Below are 20025 nucleotides of genomic sequence, written 5' to 3'. Positions count from 1 at the left end.
CTTGACATGGTCCCTGGTGGTCTTGCCACGTCCCTCAGACATGGGGGGGGGGTCACCTGAGGCAAGGAAGGACCTGCCACATCCCATCCCATCCTATGTGGGTGCGTCCCACTTGGCACAGCACCCTGCCGATGGGTGCGAGGTGGCCCAACAAGCCATCGCTGACATTTGGGGTGCTGCATCCCCTTGCATGGATGGTTGTTGGCCTCCTGGTCGCGTTGGTCTTCTCCCCTGCCCCAAGGCTTCCCAGCTTCCTCCCAGTTCAGCTCTGGAGACAGCACTGGGGCAGCTCTGGTCTCTTCCTAAGGCAGCTCCTGGGCATGAGGTGGTGGGCACATCTCAGGAGGTTCCCATCCTGGGATAGGCTTTGTCCATGTCTCCCCATGGTGGCAGGGAAGGGGTATCCAAGGGGTTGGTGGACACCTGGGGAGGGGTATCCATGCAGTTGGTGGACACCTGGGGTTGCATTCAACTGCTGAGGCCATCGGAGATGGTCTGGGGTGCCCTGCTGGCCTTCAGCTCCTCTTCCAGGAGAACTTGCATCCCTTGTCCCTATGTCCTGTGTGCCGGCCCCGCTGGGGGTGTCTGGGGTGACTGAGGACACCTCAGGTGGCGCTAGGTAGATGGTATGATGACCTTATGGCCAATGCCACCTCGGGGGCCGGCAAGGAAAGGGTTGGCCTTGCTGTTGGAGCAAATTATTTCACACTTTGTGCTGCTTGGACATCCTGTGGGCGCCTTGCGCCCCTCTCGGCCATGGCCTGGGTGGGGGGTGATCTCATGCTGACGCTGCCTTGCTTTCCCAATCCATCTGGAGATGTTTGCTCCAGCGTTGGGTGAGCTCCTGGAGTATCCCAGGTGGGATGTAGGGGAATGGCTTCCCCTGGGGTGAGGGGCATGGGGGGCTCGCGTGGATCGCCGTCGGTTTATTTCTGAACGTGCTGGACCCCAAGCAACCCTGACTAATGTGCTCCTCGTGTGGGGACAAGGAGAAACATGGAAGATCCTTCGGTTTGGGGCCTTTCCCGGTTTGGGGGTGTCGTTGATTGCTGGGAAAGCTGGAGAAAGGGTGGGAGGCACCGTGCACCTGCGTTGGCTTCAATCTCTGGCAAGGAGAACGTTGATCGCCTTGGAAGGCACCGTCTCCTGCTGTTGGGATGTTGCTTGTTGGGTCTCCTGGGTTCCCTCCCGTCATCCCAGGTGCTTGGGGGGGTGGGCACAGCCCCCGTTATGTGAGCAAGCAGCCCCCCAGGTGAGGCTGAGAGTGGGAGGGGGTCTCTGCACGGGAATGCTTTGAGGCAGGGGTTGCCGGGGGGGGAACCACAAGCTACCGAGCAGGAGCACGTCACGTGCCCCCATGAACCTCAACCCTGGCAGGGGTCCCCAAGGTTGGGTCCCCAGGGGGTGGGCGCAGGGGGGGCACAGGGCAAGGAAAGCAGGGCTCTCTGGTGCCCCCCAAAAAGCATCCAGGGAGGATAACTGAGGATTTGGGGGGGTGGGGTACAGCATTTCGCAGCTTTGGCACCAGGGATGGGCAAGGAATTGGGGGGGTGTCTTGCCTCAATCCATGCTTGGGGGGGGGGAGCTGTGGTTGAGGAGCACCCACCCCCCCAGCACTCACACCCATCGCACCTAGAGGATTGGGGGACCCCCCCTTTAATTCATTCACACCTCTCCTCCGCTCAGGCTGCCAGGGTCATCGCTCCCCCCCAAGCCCTGCGGGGGGCTGCTTGTAGGGACCAAATGTCACCAAACCGGGAGACCCCCCTCTTGACCAGATGCTGTAGGGTCATTGGTTCCAAATGTGTTTGCCCAGCAGCTGCTGGTCTTTGGGACTGGGGGCGGGGGGGGCAGCAGGAGCCTGGGATCCCCCCCGGGATCCCCCCCAGGATCCCATTGGGATCATGGGAGGTTGGGATCACGGGGCAGGATCATCCTTCATGAGCTCCATCGTCTCGGCGTCGGTGTCCTCCAGGGCTCCTGCGGTGGTGGGGAGGTAGATGGCTCCCGGTGGGGGGAAGGGCTTCGGTGAAGCACCCTGGTCCCTGGTGTGCCGCCATCGGGCTGCGGGATGGAGGGGACATAGCTGAGCTGCTCCCCGTGTCCCCCTGGGGTGGGGGGGACGGACACGGGACAGGGGTGGGATTGTCACCTCCGGCCTGGGCTGTTGGCAGGCAGAGCCTCTTCAGGTTGAGCCACAGCAGGACCCCGCTCAGCACCATCACCAGGGCCAGCAGCGCAATCAGCACCGAGCAGGATGCTGGAGCACCTGGGGGTGGGGGCACAGCGGACTCAGGACCCCGTTTCCAGCCAAGACCAGTAACAGCGTGACCCCAAACCCAGCCCAGCTGGCGGCAGAGATGGGCTTTCCTTAATTAGTCATCTCATTAAGACCCATTTCCCTGGGGTGGATGAGGGGATGGGTGGGTCAGAGCGACCGTCCGCCTCCCCGCTGCCCTCACACCCTCCCCGGCACGGGGTCCTGTGCTGGGGTTGGGGTGCCACATCTCCCACCCGCCTTTTCCTGACCCTCCTGCATCCTTCAAAGTTGTCCCAGCTCTACTACAACCTGAGGAACATCCCGGGGCGGGGGGGGGGCGGGGCAGGAAATCTGGGCTCCAGGAAAAATACAGAAGAGTGTGGTTTGGGGCTGGGAAAACATCTCCCACGCGCCCAAGGGTGCTGGAAAACAAGGAGCATCCCTCAGGAACGGCCCTTGGAGCCTGCTGGCACGAACACGCGCCACCTTCCTTCTCACCTTCCCTGGCGCTTACCCTTGGGCATCGCGCACACCACGCCGGCCGCCGAGCCCTGCCGGCATGCCCCCGGCCCCATCTCCTTCTGCTGGCACTCCAGGAGCAGCCCCTCGGTCCCCCGGCATCTCAGCCCCTCCAGCAAGGCACGGCCGTCCCCGGGGCTGAACTGGGCTCCGGTGGGCGCCGACTGGGCTGGCCCACAGCCCAGCTGCCTGCAGACCACCTCAGCTTCCAGCAAGCTCCAGCTGCTGCCGCACACCCCGTACCAGGTAGTGTTGGAGAGCACTTCCACCCGCCCCGCGCAGGGACCGAGGCCGTCCCGCACCCGCACCTCCAAGGGGTCCGTGCCTGCCAGACAAACCCAAGGGTTCAGGTGGCCCCTCTGAGCCTGCGGGGGAGGGGTGCAAGGGTGGGGGTGCAGCCCACGGGCCACCCACTGCGCCATTTCCACCCCACAGCTCCCTGGAAGTGTCATGGGATGGTTTGGGTTGGAAGGGATGTTTGAGATCATCTGGTTCCAGCCCTCCTGCCATGGGCTCCCTGGCAATGTCATAGGAATGGGTTGGGTTAGAAGAGATCTTTGAGATATCTGGTTCCAACCCATGGGCTCCCTGGCAATGTCACAGAATGCTAGAACAGTTCAGGTTGGAAGGGATCTTTGAGATCATCTGGTTCCAACCCTCCTGCCACAGGCTCCCTGTGAACGTCCTAGGATGGTTTGGGCTGGAAGGGATCTTTTGAGATCACCCAGTTCCAACCCATGGGCTCCCTTGCAATGTCTCCAAATCCTAGAGTGGTTTGGGTTGGAAGAGATCTTTGAGATCATGTGGTTCCAACCCTCCTGCCATGGGCTCCTGTGCAGCGTCATAGAGTGGTTTGGGTTGGAAGGGATCTTTGAGATCATCCAGTTCCACCCCCTGCCACGGGTAGGGACACCTTCCACTAGACCCAGTTGCTCCCAGCCCTGTCCAACCTGGCCTTGAACCCTCCCATGGGGCACCCACAGCTTCTCTGGGCACTCTCACAGTGAAGAACCTCCCATCATTCCCACCACTGATGTCCCTCCCACCAGTGCTGCCAGCTTCCCATTCTCAGAAAAAAAAAACTTTTTTGGGGACATTCTAGAAGCATCTTCCCCCCCTGCCCCGGGGACCACCTGAGCACACGACTCCCGCGTCTTCATTGTGGTTGCAGTTATGGAGCCCCCAGCTCCTCAGGTTGCACTGGGCGAAGGTGGTCTCCATACTGGTGCACTCCACGTCATCCAACCAGATGGGATCCAACCCTTGCCCGAAGTGCGCATGACCTGGGACCGCCACAGCCGACCCGCAGCCCAGCTGCTGGCAGACCACCTTAGCATCCTTCAGATCCCACCCGTCATCGCAGATGGTGCCCCACTGCCCCTCGTGGAGCACCTCCACTCTCCCGGCACAACGGTTGGGTCCGTTGACCAAGCGGACCTGCACCTCCTCCTCCGTTGCGTTGACACCTAGTCAAGAGAAATCCCACTGAGAGAAGGAAAACCGGGCACCCATCACCCAAAAATAATCCCCAAACCTTCAGGCAGAGTAAAAATTGTCTTCTTGGTCCCCACAGGTGAGGGGTGACAACCCCCAACCCTTCCAGAGGAGCCTGGCCATAGCGATGGGCGTCACTTGTAGCCTCCTACCCTAAAACGGGGGTGAGCATGTGGACCAAGTGATGGAGAGTGGGGGATTTGGGCGGGGGGTGTGTGGGGTGGTCACCTAGAGATAAGTCTTGGTTCAGTGCCAGGGGATCGGGGGTGGGGGGTGTGAAGGTTTCGTTGTGGTGGTGGGAACACGGTGAAAACCCATCATTGGCTTGGGGCTAAGGCTGGCCAACTTGATGCTCTGAGGTTTTCCCAGCACTCCATCCCCAAATCCTTGCTATTCCAAGGCTGACGTGACCCCAGGGGCAGGACAGACACACACACACCCCTCGTCCCCCCCAGCACCCCTCCCCAAAACACATGCTATTCCAAGCCTGGTGGGACCAGGATAGACCCCCCCATTGTCCCCATCATCCCCTCCAGCACCCCATCCCCAAATCCATGCCATTCCAAAGCTGGTGGGACCAGGATAGACCCCCCCACTTGTCCCCATTGTCCCCCTCAGCACCCCTTCCCAAATTCCAAGGCTGGTGGGACCAGGTTAGACACACACACCCCATTGTCCCCATCATGTCCCCCAGCCCCCCATTCCAAAATCCATGCCATTCCAAGGCTGGTGGGAACAGGATAGACCCCCTCATTGTTCCCCCCTGCCCCCCCAGACGCTCCGTCCCACGGGATGGGACATACCAGAGCATGCCACGCCGGCATCCTCGCGGTGGTAGCAGTTGGTGTGTCCCCAGGGGCGCCCACGGCACTGTGCGAGGTTGGTCTCATTCCCGCCGCAGATGACATCATCCATCCAGATGCGCCCGGTCCCTTGGCCGAAGTGAGCGCGGCCGTAGACCGCGGTGGCTGCCCCGCAGCCCAGCTGCCGGCAGACCACCGCCGCGTCTGTCAGGTCCCAGTTGTCATCGCAGACCGTCCCCCATTGCTCTTCATAGAGCACCTCCACCCTCCCGCTGCAACGGTGGGGTCCTTCAGCCAGGCGGATTTCCACCACCTCTTCCCTCACCCAACCTGTGGGAGGAGACGCAGCGATGGGGACAAAAAGGGGCCTCCTGCGGGTAACCACCGGGGTGTAAACCTGGAGGACATGCCCAACCATGTCTACCCATAGGAGGACAGATCCTGGTCCTGCCTGCATGGTCCTTGGGGCTTCATAAGCACCACCAGACCCTATGGTTGTAGGTCCCTGATGGGGAAGGGGACACATAAATCCCATTTCTTGGAGCCATGGTGCATCCCAACTGGGGTGTCCGTGTCCTTTTTCCTACCCCCATCCCTACTCTGCCGTGCCAAGGGCGGTGAGATCCACCAGCTCCACGGGGCGCCACCACCATCAACCAATGGGACAAGCCCCTGCACCACCAAAACCTGCAGCCAATGCTCCGGGGGTCACGTTGGAGAAGAAGAGGGGGGTTCTGGGGGGGAAGGGGCAGCTCCTAGCTGTATTTTCAGGAGAGGAGCATCACCTGAGCAGACCACGCTGGCGTCCTTGATGTGGAGGCAGCTGTTGATCCCCCAAGGTCTGGCCGGACACTCGGCAAGGCTGTTCTCCCCCCCGAGGCAGGCGACCCTGTCGAGCCAGATGCGATCCAGCCCCCTCCCAAAAAAAGCTCCCGGCAGGGCCACCACGGCCACCCCGCAGCCCAGCTGCCGGCAGACCACCGCTGCATCGTTGAGGTCCCAATCATCGTCGCACACCGTCCCCCAGCGCTGGTTGTGGAAGATCTCCACCCTCCCAGCACAGCGGTGCGGGCCATTCACCAGCCGGACGGTGGAGGTGACGTTGGAGTCATCTGCGGAAAAAATCCCGATAGATTTGGGGGGGATAGGGGTGGAAGGACCCCCCAATCCCACCCCACCCCATCCCACCCGCCATCACCCACTGCAGCAATGCGGGCCATTCCTTGATGTATTGTTTGAATAATCCATGGAAAAATCCCAATGGATGGATGAACAGATGGATGCATGGATAGATGTATGCATGGATGGATGGACGGTTGGATGCATGCATGGATGGATGCATGCATGGATAGATGGATAGATGGATGCATGCATGGACGGATGGATGGATACATGGATAGATGGATGAACAGATGGATGGATGGATGGATGCATGGATGCATGGATGCATGGATGGACGGACGGACCCCCCCCATCCCATCCCTGGAGGGCCTCGACCATCCCAGCCCCACCCCAGCAGCACCCAGATGGACACACACACCCTGTTGGCACATACCCAAGCACACCACGCTGGCGTCTTCTCCATGGTTGCAGTTGGTCTGTCCCCAGGGCCGAGCACGACACTGGGTGAGCGCATCCTCCTTTCCAGAGCAGCTGACATCGTCCAGCCAGATGTGTCCTGTTCCCTGCTGGAAACGAGCTTGGCCAAGTCCTGCTTCAGCTCTGCCACAGCCCAGCTGCCGGCACACCACCGCTGCATCATTGAGGTCCCAACCATCGTCGCACACCGTCCCCCACTGCCCGGCATGGAGCACCTCGACGCGGCCAGCACAGCGGTGCGGCCCATCCACCAGCCGTAGGTCAGCGGAGCTGGAGTTACCTGGGATAATGGAGAGGGAAAGGCGGGGGAAGGGGGGGGGGGCGGCTGGAGGACACCCCAACATCCCTGGAGAACCCCCCCCACTGTAGAGAACCTCAACTATGGGTGGGGGCATCTTCCATGAGTAGCTATAATTAGTATCTAGGAGATACCCAAGGGTGGTCATGGGTGAGCTACTAGGAGTTACTAGGCAATACCCATGGGTGAGCTACTAGGATTTTCTAGGAGATATTAATGAGTGAGCTACTAGAAGTTTCTAGGAAATACCCATGGGTGATCATGGGTGAGCCACTAGGAGTATCTAGGAGATCCTCATGGGTGAGCTACTAGGAGTATCTAGGAGATACTCCTGGGTGAGCCACTAGGAGCATCTAAGAGGTACTCATGGGTGAGCCACTAGGATTTTCTAGGAGACACTCCTGGGTGATCATGGGTGAGCTACTAGGAGTACCTAGGTGATCCTCATGTGTGAGCACTACAAGAAGCTCCTACCCCAGCCCCGCCCGCAGCACCTCCCCCGCGGGGTCCCCCCTCCCCCCCCTCACCTGCGCACACCACACCGGCATCCTCCCCGTGGTGGCAGTCATGGACGCCCCACATCTTGGTGCGACACTCAGCGAAGTTGCTCTCCTCCCCACTGCAGCGGACGTCGTCCAGCCAGACAGGCCCCGCGCCCCAGCCAAAGTGTGCAGAGCCGGGGGCCGCCAGCGCCGCACCGCAGCCCAGCTGCCGGCAGACCACTGCCGCATCCGCCAGGTCCCAGCTGTCATCACACACCGTCCCCCACTGGTTGTTGTAGAACACCTCCACCCTGCCAGCGCAGGGGCTCAGACCCCCCGACAGGCGAAGCCGGGGGCTGCTGGTGATTCCTGAGGCTGGAAAACATCCCAGAAAAAAAAAAAAAAAAGGGGGGGGGATTCTTAGGGATATGAATGGGATGGCGAGAGGGCAGGGCGTCCCCGTGGTGGCTTTGCATGGTGTCACCGTTGCCCATACATCCCTCGCCCTTTACCAGCAGTGAGCATGGCGGGGGGAGGGGGCGCTCCATGAGGTCCCTCCCCCCCACCTTGCACCCCAAAAGCGGATGCATCCCGATTCCGAGGTTGGGACAAGGTGTCTCCACCCTGAGGGACACCGCACCGGGAGGAAGGGATGCGGAACGTCCTGCCTGGAGTTCCTCAGTGCTTCCTGTTTCACGGAACCTGCATCACCTGGCGCTACCCCCTTCCCCCCCTAAAGAAAATGGCAAAGGATATTTTATTTTATTTTATTTTTCCTGGTTATCCCTCTCCTGCTTGCCGCATTGACCTTCCCAAGCCAAGACCTCCTCAATCATCTCACAAAAAACGGGTGTAAGCATGTAAAAACACAGAAACAACCGGTTCCAGTGCATCTTTCTGCATTCTTTCTCCCCATTTTTCCAGCACTAGGCTGGGGCAGGGCACGCGGTGCCTGCTGCTGCTCAGAGCATTGCCCACCCTGCTCCTCCCAAAGGCTGTGGGTACTTCAGCCAGTCAAAACACCTCGGACCCTTCTGGTGGTACCAGATGCTGAGGCACGTCTTTGCCGTGCCGCTTTCTTTCCCTGGCGCGTCCTATTTTTCCCCGTGTCTCCCAGCACCGGGTTTAACAGGGTTCCTAGGAATCTGGGCAACTGGGTGGCCAGTGGGTGGCCAGTTTGATCCCAGCCTGCATGGGAACGGTGGGGGTTGGGTCCACGTGATGGAGAACCACCTACCCGAGCACACAACGCTGGCATCTTCCATGTGGTTACAAGCGCGATGGCGCCAAGGCTTGACCGGGCATCCAATGAGGGTGGCTTCTGTCCCCAGACAACTCACCCCTTGTAGCCAAATGGGGCCGGTTCCTTGCCCAAAAGCAGCCAAACCTGGAGCGGCCACGGCCACCCCGCAGCCCAGCTGCCGGCAGACCACCACCGCGTCGTTGAGGTCCCAACCGTCATCGCACACCGTCCCCCAGCGCTGGTCGTGGAAGATCTCCACCCTCCCGGCGCAGCGGTGCGGGCCGTCAGCCAGCCGCAGGTCTTCGGTGCTCCCTGCGTCCAAATCTATGAGGAAAATTAGGAAAACGACCCCCCCGCTGGCTGGAAACACCTGGATGGTGGCTGGAGACCCGGGGGGGACCCCGCACCCCCCATTTTCAAGGTGCCCTCCCAGCACGTCGTGGTTGTGGGCGCACAGGTGTGAGCGTGGTGGCAAACAGGAGCGAGTCACCAAGTAGTGGCAGTGACATCAGTGAGCGCAGGGGCACAAGGGGGCAAAGAGCCCCAAGGGCGTCAAGGACCGGAGCGAGGAGGAGCTTGGGGAGGAGAAGGGGATCCCTGGGGATCAGAGGCTGTGCGGGAGCACGAGGGGGGAAAATATCCCCCCGGGGGCAGCTGGCACCCTGGGGTGGCAGGGACCTTTGTGTCCCATGGGATGGCAAGGTGTGATAGGCTTGGGATTGCTGGATTGCTGGGAATCCTAGGATTGGGATTGCTGGGAGACCTAGGCTTGAGATTTCTGGGAATCCTAGGACTGGGATTGCTGGGAATCCTAAAATTGGGATTTCTGGGAATCCTAGGATTGGGATTTCTTGGAAACCTAGGACTGAGTTTTCTGGAGATCCTAGGTTTGGGATTTCTTGGAAACCTAGGACTTGGATTTCTTGGAAGCCTAGGCTTGAGTTTTCTGGAGATCCTAGGCTTGGGATTTCTGGGGAACCTAGGCTTGGGATTTCTGGGAGACCTAGGATTGGGATTTCTTGGAAATGTAGGTTTGGGATTTCTGGGCATCCTAGGCTTGGGATTTCTGGGAATCCCAGGTTAGGGATTTCCAAGCACCTTGCCCAAGGGAAGCCAGGGATGGGCAGACCTCAGAACGGAAAACACCTCCGGCTCCCTGGCATGACTGCAGGCACGGGGGGTGGTTGGAGCAGGGCGAGGAGGAGCCAGATGGGCAGACTGGGTCTGTGTGACCCCCCCACGGCAGGACTGACCCCCTCCCCCCCTGCCACTGACCTGTGGCCGCGGAGCACACCACGCTTGCGGACCCCCTGCCTTGGCAGCTCTCAGCACCCCAGAACTTGACCTTGCACTCAAAGAGGGCTGCTTCGTTCCCGGTGCAATCCACAGAATCCAGCCAGATCAGATCATTCCCAGTGCCAAACGGGACAGAGCCCCCGGCCGAGCGCGCCGGCCCGCAGCCCAGCTGCCGACAGACCACGTGGGCTTCGGCCAGGTCCCAGCCGTCGGTGCAGACGCCCCCCCAACGCTGAGCGTGGAACACTTCAACTCTCCCGGAGCACGGATCCGAGCTGTTGGCCAGACGGAGGCTTCCCAGGTCGGAAAATCCCGATCCTACAACACCAGAGGGTGGACGCACATTGAGGTAGGTACCTTCTACCCCATGAAATTTGGGAGCAACGGGTTTACACCAGCAGATGAGCATCCCTGTGGGTCAAGGATGCTCAGGAGCATCCCTGTGCATTAAAGATGTTCAGGAGCATCCCCATGGATTAAGGAAGCTCAGGAGCATCCCTGTGGATTAAGGATGCTCAGGATCATCCCTGTGGGTCAAGTGATGCCCGTGAGCATCCCTGTGGATTAAGGATGCTCAGGATCATCCCCGTGGATTACAGACGCTCAGGAGCATCCCTGTGGGTCAAGGATGCTCATGGGAATCCCTGTGGATTAAGGATGCTCAGGATCATCCCTGCGGGTCAAGTGATGCTCGTCAGCATCCCTGTGGGTCACATCCAGCAGGGTCCAGCCATCCAGCCATTGGTCCCCTTGTGCCATTTGGGACACTGGGGCCCCCTCAGCTGCCCTCCAGCTCTTGCTCCTGAAGGATTTCCTTCAGGTTTTCCTGTAGGATCTTTGAGCCCACCCAGGGGGAGATGCTACCTTCCCATACCGCCTCGCTCAGTGACACCCAGTTATTACGCAAAATCCATCATATTGAGCAACCCGGTCACCGCCTCAGCTTCCTGACAGCTGCTACAATGGATTCCTGCGGCAAAAAGTGGGAGCCAGAGGGGAGATGGAGGGATGGGAGACGGGATCACGGGGACATCAACCATGGATCAACCAAAGCTGTTGGAGAATCCTCCCTGACCACCAGGGAGAAGACCCCCTCGACCCGCTGTCAAGAAGCAGGTGAGGCCACACTGCAATTTCCCTGATGGAGACAATCTCCGCTCCACGTGACCACTGGGATTTGTCCTAAACCCCTGGCCCAAGGCGAGCCAGAAGCTGTATTTTTGGGGAGAGCGGTGGAAACGAGCAGGACATTGAGTTTTGGGGGGTTTCATCCGCCAGGATGGGCCACGAGGGGCTGATTTCAAAGCAAAAGGTCTCCAGGCTGGGCACAAACACCGCCTGCATCGCAAACCCCGCGCCCCCGCGGAGCGCAGTGCCGCAGTGCTGCAGTACCTGCAGGCGCAGGGTAAGGATTGCCCCCAGCTCCGCGATGTGGAGCAGTTACCTGAGCACACGACACCAGCCTCCTCTCCACGCTGGCATTGGTGGACGCCCCATCCCCGGCTCCGGCATTCGGAGAGGGCGGCCTCGGTGCCGGCACAGCGCACGTTGTCCAGCCAGATCGGTCCGTGTCCCTGGCCGAAGCGAGCGCGGCGCGGAGCCGCGATGGGGACGCCGCAGTCCAGCTGGCGGCACACCGCCTGTGCCGCCGGGAAGTCCCAGCCGTCGTCACACACCGTCCCCCACGTCTCCTGGTGAAACACCTCGACCCGACCGGCGCAGGGACCCGGCCCGTCAGACAGGCGGAGCGGAGCGAAGCTGGAGACGACCGAGCCTGCGAGGAGGGAAGGAGATGCTGGAGCATCCGGCTGCACTACGGGACGAGGATGAAGGCGGGAAGAGGAAGAATGCGGAAAGAGGAAGAATCCGGGAAGAGGAAGAATCCGAGAAGAGGAAGAATCCGAGAAGAGGAAGAATCCGGGAAGAGGAAGAATCCGAGAAGAGGAAGAATCTGAGAATAATCCGGAAAGAGATGAAGAATCTGGGAAGAGGAAGAATCTGGGAAGAGAGGAAGAATCCCGGAAGAGGAAGAATCCAGGAAAAGGAAAATCTGGGAAGAGGAAGAATCCGGGAAGAGAGGAAGAATCTGGGAAGAGAGGAAGAATCTAGGAAGAGGAAGAATCTGGAAAGAGGAAGAATCCAGGAAGAGAGGAAGAATCTGGGAAGAGAAAGAGTCCAGGAAGAGAGGAAGAGTCCAGGAAGAGAGGAAGAATCCAGGAAGAGGAAGAATCCGGGAAGAGGAAAAATCCGGGAAGAGGAAGAATACGGGAAGAGAGGAAGAATCTGGGAAGAGGAAGAATCCAAGAAGAATAATCCGGGAAGAGAGGAAGAATCCGGGAAGAGAGGAAGGATCTGGGAAGAGAGGAGGGATCCCACCTTGCTCTGAACCCGCAGCATCCCATCCCCCCCGCTCCCGGTGACCCTTCCCAAAGCCCCCTGCCCCAGTGGCCCCACGTTCCCCACTGGGAGGGGGGGTGTTCCCCCTCCCTCTTCCGCGGGTGCTGGAGCTGCACCCACCTGAGCACACGGCGCCAGCGCGCCTTGGGTGGCCGCAGCTGCCCTCTCCTCTGGGGCTGGCCCGGCATTTCCTCAGGCTCTGCTCCGTCCCCTGGCACTCCACATTGTCCAGCCACACGCGCAGGGATCCAGGACCGAAATCGGCCTCTTCCGACGCCGCCAGCGCCGTCCCGCAGCCCAGCTGCCGGCACACGACCTCGGCGTCCTGCACATCCCAGCCGCGGGGGCACACGGTCCCCCACTCCCCCCAGTGCAGCACCTCGACGCGGCCGGCGCAGCGGTGGGAGCCGTTTGCCAGCCGGAGCTGGGCTGGCTCGGGGGCGAGCGAGGCTGCCAACACCGCGGGGTTACCGATGCCAGCAGACGGCCACCGGCCTCCCGCTGCACGGAGCCCAGGGCGATTGAGCTCCACAGGGTGACGAATGGCACAGGGGAGGGTCCCCAGGGTGCCAAAAGGAACAGGAGAGGGTGCCCAGGGGGTCCCCAGGTTGCCAAATGGCATGGGAGAGGGTCCCCAGGGTGTCAAAAGGCACGGCAGATGGTGCCCAGGGTGCCAGAAGGAACAGGAGAGGGTGCCCAGGGGGGCCCCACGGTGCCAGATGGCATGGCAGAGGGTCCCCAGTGCCAAAAGGCATGGTGGAGGGTGCCCAGGGTGCTGGAAGTCACGGTGGGGGGTCCCCAGGGTGCCAGAAGGCACAGCAGAGGGTCCTCAGGGTGCCAGAAGGCACCACGGAGGGTCCCCTGGGGGTCCCCAGGGTGCCTGCTGGAGCTGGTGGGTTCCCAGAGGAGCAGGACTCAGGGATCCCCGCCGGACCACCTCCCCCTGCCTCAAATAACCCCACCCCACGACCACCCACCAACCCTGCCTTGGCCGCCACTGGCAACCCCCAGAAGCCCTCCCTGGGGGTACAGAACCCCTCCCCCTCACGGCCCCTCCCCACCCCGAACGATGCCACGGCGCGTCCCTCACCGGAACAAACGACGCCGGCGTCTTCCCCGTGGTAGCAATCGGTGACGCCCCACGGGCGCGCGGGGCAGGCGGACAGGGCGCGCTCCCTCCCAGTGCAATTCGTCTCGTCCAGCCAGATGACACCCCCTCCCCGTCCGAACTGCCCCCCCCGGGGGGCTGAGAGCGCGTGGCCGCAGCCCAGCTGCCGGCAAACCACGGTGGCATCCAGTAGGTCCCAGTTGTCGTCGCACACCGTCCCCCACCGCTGGTTATGGAAAATCTCCACCCTGCCGGCGCAGCGGTTGCTGTAGTTGACCAAGCGCACGCGGTCACCTTCCACGTTACCTGGAAAAAAGGGGGGAAATTGGGAAAAATAGGGAAAAACAGGGGGGAAATCGGGAAAAAATTGGGAAAAAATCAGGGAAAATGGGGAAAAATGGGGGGAAATCGGGGGAAAATATCAGGAAAAAAATCAGGGAAAATGGGGGAAAATCGGGAAAAATAGGGAAAAGTAGGGAAAAATTGGGAAAAGCAGGGGGAAATAGGGAAAAATAGAGGAAAATCGAGGAAAATTGGGGGAAATGGGAAAAATCGGGAAAAATCAGGAAAAACGGGAAAATCAGAGAAATCAGGAAGAATCAGGAAAAAATCAGAAAAAGTAGGGAAAAATAGAAGAAAATCAGGGAAATATAGTGAAAAATCAGGAAAAGTCAGGGGAAAATGAGGAAAAATAGGAGGAAATAGGGAAAAATAGGGGAAGAAGGGGAAAAATGGGAAAAGTCAGGGAAATTGGGAAAACTGGGGAAAAATAGGGGAAATTGGGAAAAACTGGGGAAAGAAATTGGAAAAAATGGGGGGAATTGGGAAAAATTGGGGAAAATGGGGGAAAATTGGGAAAAATTGGGGGAAATTGGAAAAAATGAGGAGAAATAGGGAAAAAATCAGGAAAAACAGGAAAAATTGGGGAAAATGGGGGAAAATTGGGAAAAATTGGGGGAAATTGGAAAAAATGAGGAGAAATAGGGAAAAAATCAGGAAAAACAGGAAAAATTGGGGAAATAAGGGAAAGAAATTGGGAAAAATAGGGGGAAAATTGGGGGAAATCAGGGAAAAATCAGGAGAAATAGGAAAAAATCACAAAAAATAGGGGAAAACAGGAAAAATTGGGAAAATAGAGGGGAAATTGGGAAAAATCGGGGAAAAATCAGGACAAATAGGGAAAAAATCAGGGAAAACGGGAAAATCAGGAAAAAATGGGAGAAAATCAGGGGAAAAAATCATGAAAATGGAGGAAATGGGAAAAATCAGGGAAAATGGGGAAATCTTGAAAATACAGGAAAACTGGGAAAAAAAGGGGGGCAAATTGGGAAAAAAACCTGGTAATTTTTGGAGAAAGAAAATCACCCTGGCACTTTCGGAGGATGCAAGCACCCCACGTGCATCATGTTGCCACAACAAAATGCCGGCAGATCGCTCGTGCTGGCGGGCGAAGGGACAAGGCACCCCATGGTTGCATCCCACCCACCAGCGTCGGCACCCGCCCCCCCTCCAGGAGGACCCCCCAAAAATTCCTCCAGTGACATTTGGTGACGCCACATGTCCACGAGGTTGCAGCAATGGAAAACCCAACGCGACGGATCAACCGCGACGCACCCTGCCGTGCCGCGCGCAGTGCGTTACCTGTGCACACTGCGCCGGCTCCTGTCCCGCGGTGACACGTGCCGTTGGGCCACTCCTTCACCTGGCAGGTGGCCAGGCTGGGCTCGGTGCCCACGCAGCTCACGCCGTGGGGCCGCATGCCGCCGCTGCCTTGGCCGAAACGCTGCCCATCGGGTGCCACCAGGGCACTGCCACAGCCCAGCTGCCGGCACACCACGCCGGCCTCCGGCAGCCCCCAGCCCTGAGCACACAGGGCCACCCAGGTGCCGTTGTGGGCCACCTCCACCCGGCCCTCGCAGCCACTGGAGCCGTTGGCCAGGCGGAGCTCAGTGCTCACCGGTAATCCCGAGGCTGCCAGTGACAAGCGAGGGAAAAGCTGCGGTTACAGGGGGGATTCTCCGTGCGTGGCAAGGATCCTCCATGCACCGGGGGACCCTCCCTGCACAGCGAGGATCAGCGTCCTCATAAGAAACTTGCAATGGAAGTCACCCAATTGCAAAGTCCCTTTTTATTGTAAAGTCACTTTTTATTGCAAAGTCACCTCATTGCAAAGTCAGCCAATTGCAAAGCCCCTTTTTATTGCAAAGTCACTTTTTATTGCAAAGTCACCTTCTTGCAAAGTCACTTTTCATTGCTGTCACCTTCTGGCAAAGGCCATTCATTTATTGCAAAGGTGATTTATTGCAAAGTCACCTTCCTGCAAAGGCCATTTATTGCAAAGTCACCTTATTGCAAAGTCACTTTTTATTGCAGTCACTTTTTATTGCAAAGTCACTTTTTATTGCAAAGTCACCTTATTGCAAAGTCACTTTTTATTTCAAAGTCACCTTATAGCAAAGGCCATTTATTGCAAAGTCACCTTCTTGCAAAGTCCCTTTTTATTGCCGCCACCTTCCCGCAAAGCTTGCAACGGCCTTTCCCTGCTCCCTGCCATGCATTCCAAATAAAAGGAGCTACGCACACACCAAACCCTCCACCACCAGCCCGGCATCCACAGGCGAGACAGAGTCGAGCCTTTTTTTTTGGGGGGGGGGGTGTCGCCGATAAATCACGCACAGTACCACAAACCAACGGCCCTTCGGCTGCAGGACACGGGGGATGGCTTTGCAGCGTCTTTGCTCAACCTTAAGGGGACGCTGTGGGTGAGCACCCTTGGGTGGGGGGTGCAGGAACCACCCCCTGACCCCTTCAGGACCCCGAAACAGATTACCTGCACAGATCACCCCGGCGTCCTCCCCGTGGAAGCAGTTGTTGTCCCCCCAGGCGGTGGCGTGGCAATCAAAGAGGGTCCCCTCGGCACCGGTGCAGTTGACCTCGTCCAGCCAGATGGGATCATGGCCCCTGCCGAAATGTGCCCCGCCGGTGGCCACCAGCGCCTCACCGCAGCCCAGCTGCCGGCACACCACTGCCGCGTCCGCCAGGTCCCAGCCGTCATCACAGACTGTCCCCCACATGTGGTTGTGGAGCACCTCCACCCTCCCGGCGCACCGGTTGGGACCGTTGCGTAACTGGAGGGTTCCCAAAGCGGCCAGGCTGGAATCTGTGGGTATCCCAACAGGAATGAGGGATGCGCGGCACCACCGGCGCAGCAGGGAGGGATGCAGGGACAGTGGCGTTGTGCCAAACTACCTGAGCACTCCACGCTGGCGTCCTCCACGTGGTGACAGTTGTGTTCCCCCCACGGTTTGGCTCGGCACTGGGACAAGTGGCTTTCCTCCCCCGTGCAGTTGACTTCATCCAACCAAATCTGTCCCGTTCCTTCTCCGTAACGAGCTCCCGGAGCCACCGACAGCACCGTCCCGCAGCCCAGCTGCCGGCAGACCACCCGACCCTCCGGGGAGCCCCAACCGTCATCGCAAACTGTCCCCCATGTCCCGTTGTGGAGCACCTCCACCCGCCCGGCGCAGCGGCTGGGGCCACCCACCAGGCGAAGGACCCCCCCTGGGCTCTCGGCAGCCGAACCTGCGAAGGCAGGAGGGGAAAGAAGAGGGGAGGGGGAATATTGAGGAGGGGGGATGAAACATCTCAGGGGTCTGAGGTGGCTCCTACCCCACAAAAAGAGGTTTCGTTGGGGGGTGGTGACCATCCCACGCATCCCTCAGCATCTCAGATGACCTGGGGCATCTCCAGTCAACCCAACGCCACACCTCCACATCCAACCCCTCAATTTAGATAATAATAATAAGAAGAACCATTTTAAATCCAAATCCCACCCCAGAGCCCTTTTCTTGCTCATTGAACAGGCAGGAAAAGAAAAAAAAAAATAAAGGGTATTTGCACTTATGTGTTTTTTTGTCCAAGCAAAGATGGAGCTTCACCACAGAGGCAGTGCCTCGGCGTCCAGCCGCATGGTGAGAGGGAACACACGTGAGGGGAAGGGTCTTGGGAAAGGGAAGGGTCTCGGCAAGGTGAAGGGTCTTTCTTGGCAAGGTGAAAGGTCTCAGGAAGGCAAAGGGTCTCGGGAAGGCGAAGGGTCACAGGAAGGCAAAGGGTCTTGGCGAGGTGAAGGGTCTCGGTGAGGTGAAGGGTGTTGGGAACGTGAAGGGTCTTGAGAAGGTCAAGGGTCTCAGCAAGGTGAAGGGTCTCAGTGAGGTGAAGGGACTCGGCGAGGTGAGAGGTCTTTCTTGGTGAGGTGAAGGGTCTTGAGAAGGTGAAGGATCTTGAGAAGGTGAAGGGTCTTGGTGAGGTGAAGGGTCTTGGCGAGGTGAAGGGTCTTTCTTGGCAAGGCGAAGCGTCTTGGCAAGGTGAAGGGTCTTGGCGAGGCAAAGGGTCTTGGCAAGGTCAAGGGTCTTGGCAAGGTCAAGGGTCTTTGCAAGGTCAAAGGTCTTTGCAAGGCGCAAGACCCATGCCACGAGATGGCCGCGGCCCCGTCGGTGCGGTTTTGCGCCAACCAAAGGGAGATGGTGGGGAAAGGAGCTGTAACGGGGAGGGTCAGTCATGGGGAGAGCTCAAGGGGGTCATCAGAGAGGTAAAAAACCCCAAAAAATTGTTGAGGGATATGATTGCGTTGTGTCAATCAGCGTTTTGACCACGGATAATGACTCCTGAAGGGCTCAGGCCACTGAGCTGTGCACAGTGCGACCAGCAGCAAGTGAGGCAGCAAGCGGGGCATCAGGCACAGCACTCGGGAGGTTGCCGGGGCCCGAGAGAGGAGGGAACAGGTAAAAAATAAAATCTCAAGTCGGCATCTGGGCAGCTGCAGTGCAGAGCTCAGCTCTTGCGGCCGGGCTGTGCAGCAGGGAGCGGGAAAGAAGCCTCGCAAGGAAACCCCTTTGCGAGGAAGCAACTCCCACTGCAAGGACACGGGGCCCTTCGGCAGGAAACCAGCCCCTCTGCAAGGAAACAAGCCCCTTTGCAATGAAGCTCCTTTGCAAGGAAACCCCCTTTGCACAAAACCCTCTTTGCAACGAAACCCCCTTTGCAACAAAACCCCCTTTGCACGAACCTCCCTTTGCACGAACCTCCCTTTGCAACGAAACCCCCTTTGCAACGAAACCCCCTTTGCACGAACCTCCCTTTGCACAAAACCCCCTTTGCATGAAACCTCCAATTATGGGGCACAAACCTCCAATAATGGGGCACAAACCTTTAATTACAGGGCACAAACCTCCGATAATGGGGCAAAAACCTTTAATTACTTTCAATTACAGGGCACAAACCTCCAATAATGGGGCACAAACCTTAATTAATTACGGGGCAGAACCGTGCAGCAGCAGCCCCACCACGTGTGGCTCCAGAGCCAGCCGAGCCCTCGACTTGGTGTCAAACCCCTTTCACCCTCCTCCACACAACCCCCCCAGCCCACCCCCCGGCCCCCCCCGTGAACCCCAGCCCCCTCAGCCAGCCCCCAGCCCAAAGCCCCAGCCACACGGCCAGCAGGAGGAGCTGAGGTGGTCCACGGGCTACCAGCAGCCCCAGGGCTAACGCCACTCACCCCAAAGGCACGCCAGCAGGAGGAGGGTCCCCACGTGCTTGAGCCCACCGGGGGGGGGTGGGCTTCTATCCCTGAGGGGGCTGGGTGAGGGACGGGGACTGCCCCACGTCCCCATATTCCCAACCCGCAAACTGGAGCTCGGAGTGGAACCGTGGAACCGTCCCCGTTGGAAAGATGCCGGTTGATCCCAGCACGTCCCAGTAGCCAACTGGGAGGGCTAACTGGGAGGGCGGCCAGCCCTCCCTCTTCCTCTACCCTGCTCCCCGCTGGGTGTTTCACCTCCTGACCCGCGGCCAGTCTGGTCATCAGCTTGCGAAAGAACCAGCCATTCCCGGAACATACGGTGCAAACAAAATCCCTTCCAACGTCCACGTCCCGGCACCGACGTGCCGACCCCTGCGGGTGCCTCGGCTGCCCTGGCGTCTTCCCACGATAAAAACGTGGCTTTTGATAAACTAAATCAAACCTTTACATTGAAAAGCGGGGAAACAGAAGGGTGTTTTCTTCCTTCAACCATCCGGTTGGGTTTGGAGCGATCATCCACCACCAGAAAAAGGGTTACTCCAGACTGGGAACGGGTTTATTGGTTTATTGCAGAGGCTGGAGCCAATGCTTGGCCACGGGGCGAGGCTGGATGCTCTCCATGATGAGAAAGGGTCTTGCAACCCACCCTGAGACGCTTCCAATGGCTTGATCCCATTTGGAAAATGAAGGGAACCAGTGTTTTCTTACCCTGACGTGGCTGCACTTGGGAGACAGCAAAAATCCTGTTGGGATGCGCCACTTGGCGTCCCAATGGCACTTCTGCGGATGATGCTCCGGGTACGTCCCTTGCAAACTGCTCCAAGCATATCCTGAGCTTCCGAGAGGATGGAAGAGCTTCTCGTCCTCCAATCGTTCCATGGCAGCACGGCAAGGAAAGGGCTGGAAGCCGGAGCAGCATCACCAGGAAGGATTGAGTTTTGGGAAAAA

The 20025-nt window shown here is 58.9% G+C and overlaps 4 protein-coding genes across 6 annotated transcripts; all 4 read right to left on the bottom strand.

Annotated features, from left to right (window-relative positions):
- Window positions 1-1918: 1918 nt before the first annotated feature.
- On the bottom strand, window positions 1919-5494 carry LOC308066332 (CD5 antigen-like; the record flags this gene model as incomplete). The annotated part of the gene is made up of 5 exons (XM_080393463.1): window positions 1919-2064; window positions 2153-2269; window positions 2775-3104; window positions 3913-4245; window positions 5077-5494. 5 exons carry the CDS (start codon window positions 5492-5494, stop codon window positions 1919-1921), a joined length of 1344 nt encoding a protein of 447 aa, XP_080249589.1.
- On the bottom strand, window positions 5396-10414 carry LOC308066461 (scavenger receptor cysteine-rich domain-containing protein DMBT1-like). 2 transcript variants are annotated; one of them, XM_080393772.1, is made up of 5 exons: window positions 9974-10414; window positions 8693-9022; window positions 7501-7830; window positions 6632-6955; window positions 5396-6188 (listed from the first exon to the last, which is right to left on the bottom strand). In XM_080393772.1, exons 1-5 carry the CDS (start codon window positions 10401-10403, stop codon window positions 5785-5787), a joined length of 1818 nt encoding a protein of 605 aa, XP_080249898.1. In that variant the 5' UTR covers window positions 10404-10414; the 3' UTR covers window positions 5396-5784. The 2 variants fall into 2 exon arrangements, with proteins under 2 accessions (XP_080249898.1, XP_080249897.1); XM_080393771.1 differs by having other exon boundaries at window positions 6028-6955.
- Window positions 10415-11017: 603 nt separating this feature from the next.
- LOC308066463 (CD5 antigen-like) lies at window positions 11018-13162 on the bottom strand. Of its 2 annotated transcripts, none has more exons than XM_080393774.1 (2): window positions 12512-13162; window positions 11018-11768 (listed from the first exon to the last, which is right to left on the bottom strand). In XM_080393774.1, the coding sequence occupies exons 1-2, from the start codon at window positions 13011-13013 to the stop codon at window positions 11038-11040; spliced, it is 1233 nt and encodes a 410-aa protein (XP_080249900.1). In that variant the 5' UTR covers window positions 13014-13162; the 3' UTR covers window positions 11018-11037. The 2 variants fall into 2 exon arrangements, with proteins under 2 accessions (XP_080249900.1, XP_080249901.1); XM_080393775.1 differs by having other exon boundaries at window positions 11627-11992; window positions 12261-13162.
- A 651-nt stretch (window positions 13163-13813) lies between these two features.
- LOC308066331 (soluble scavenger receptor cysteine-rich domain-containing protein SSC5D-like) lies at window positions 13814-19956 on the bottom strand (the record flags this gene model as incomplete). Its single annotated transcript, XM_080393462.1, has 3 exons — window positions 13814-15470; window positions 16330-16744; window positions 19786-19956. The coding sequence occupies 3 exons, from the start codon at window positions 19954-19956 to the stop codon at window positions 14902-14904; spliced, it is 1155 nt and encodes a 384-aa protein (XP_080249588.1). The 3' UTR covers window positions 13814-14901.
- Window positions 19957-20025: the final 69 nt, after the last annotated feature.

This window comes from Falco punctatus, assembly GCF_963210335.1.
Source record: "Falco punctatus genome assembly, chromosome: 6".
NCBI lineage: Eukaryota > Metazoa > Chordata > Aves > Falconiformes > Falconidae > Falco > Falco punctatus.
Note: the sequence above shows the minus strand (reverse complement) of the source record. Positions and strands in the feature narration are given on the sequence as shown.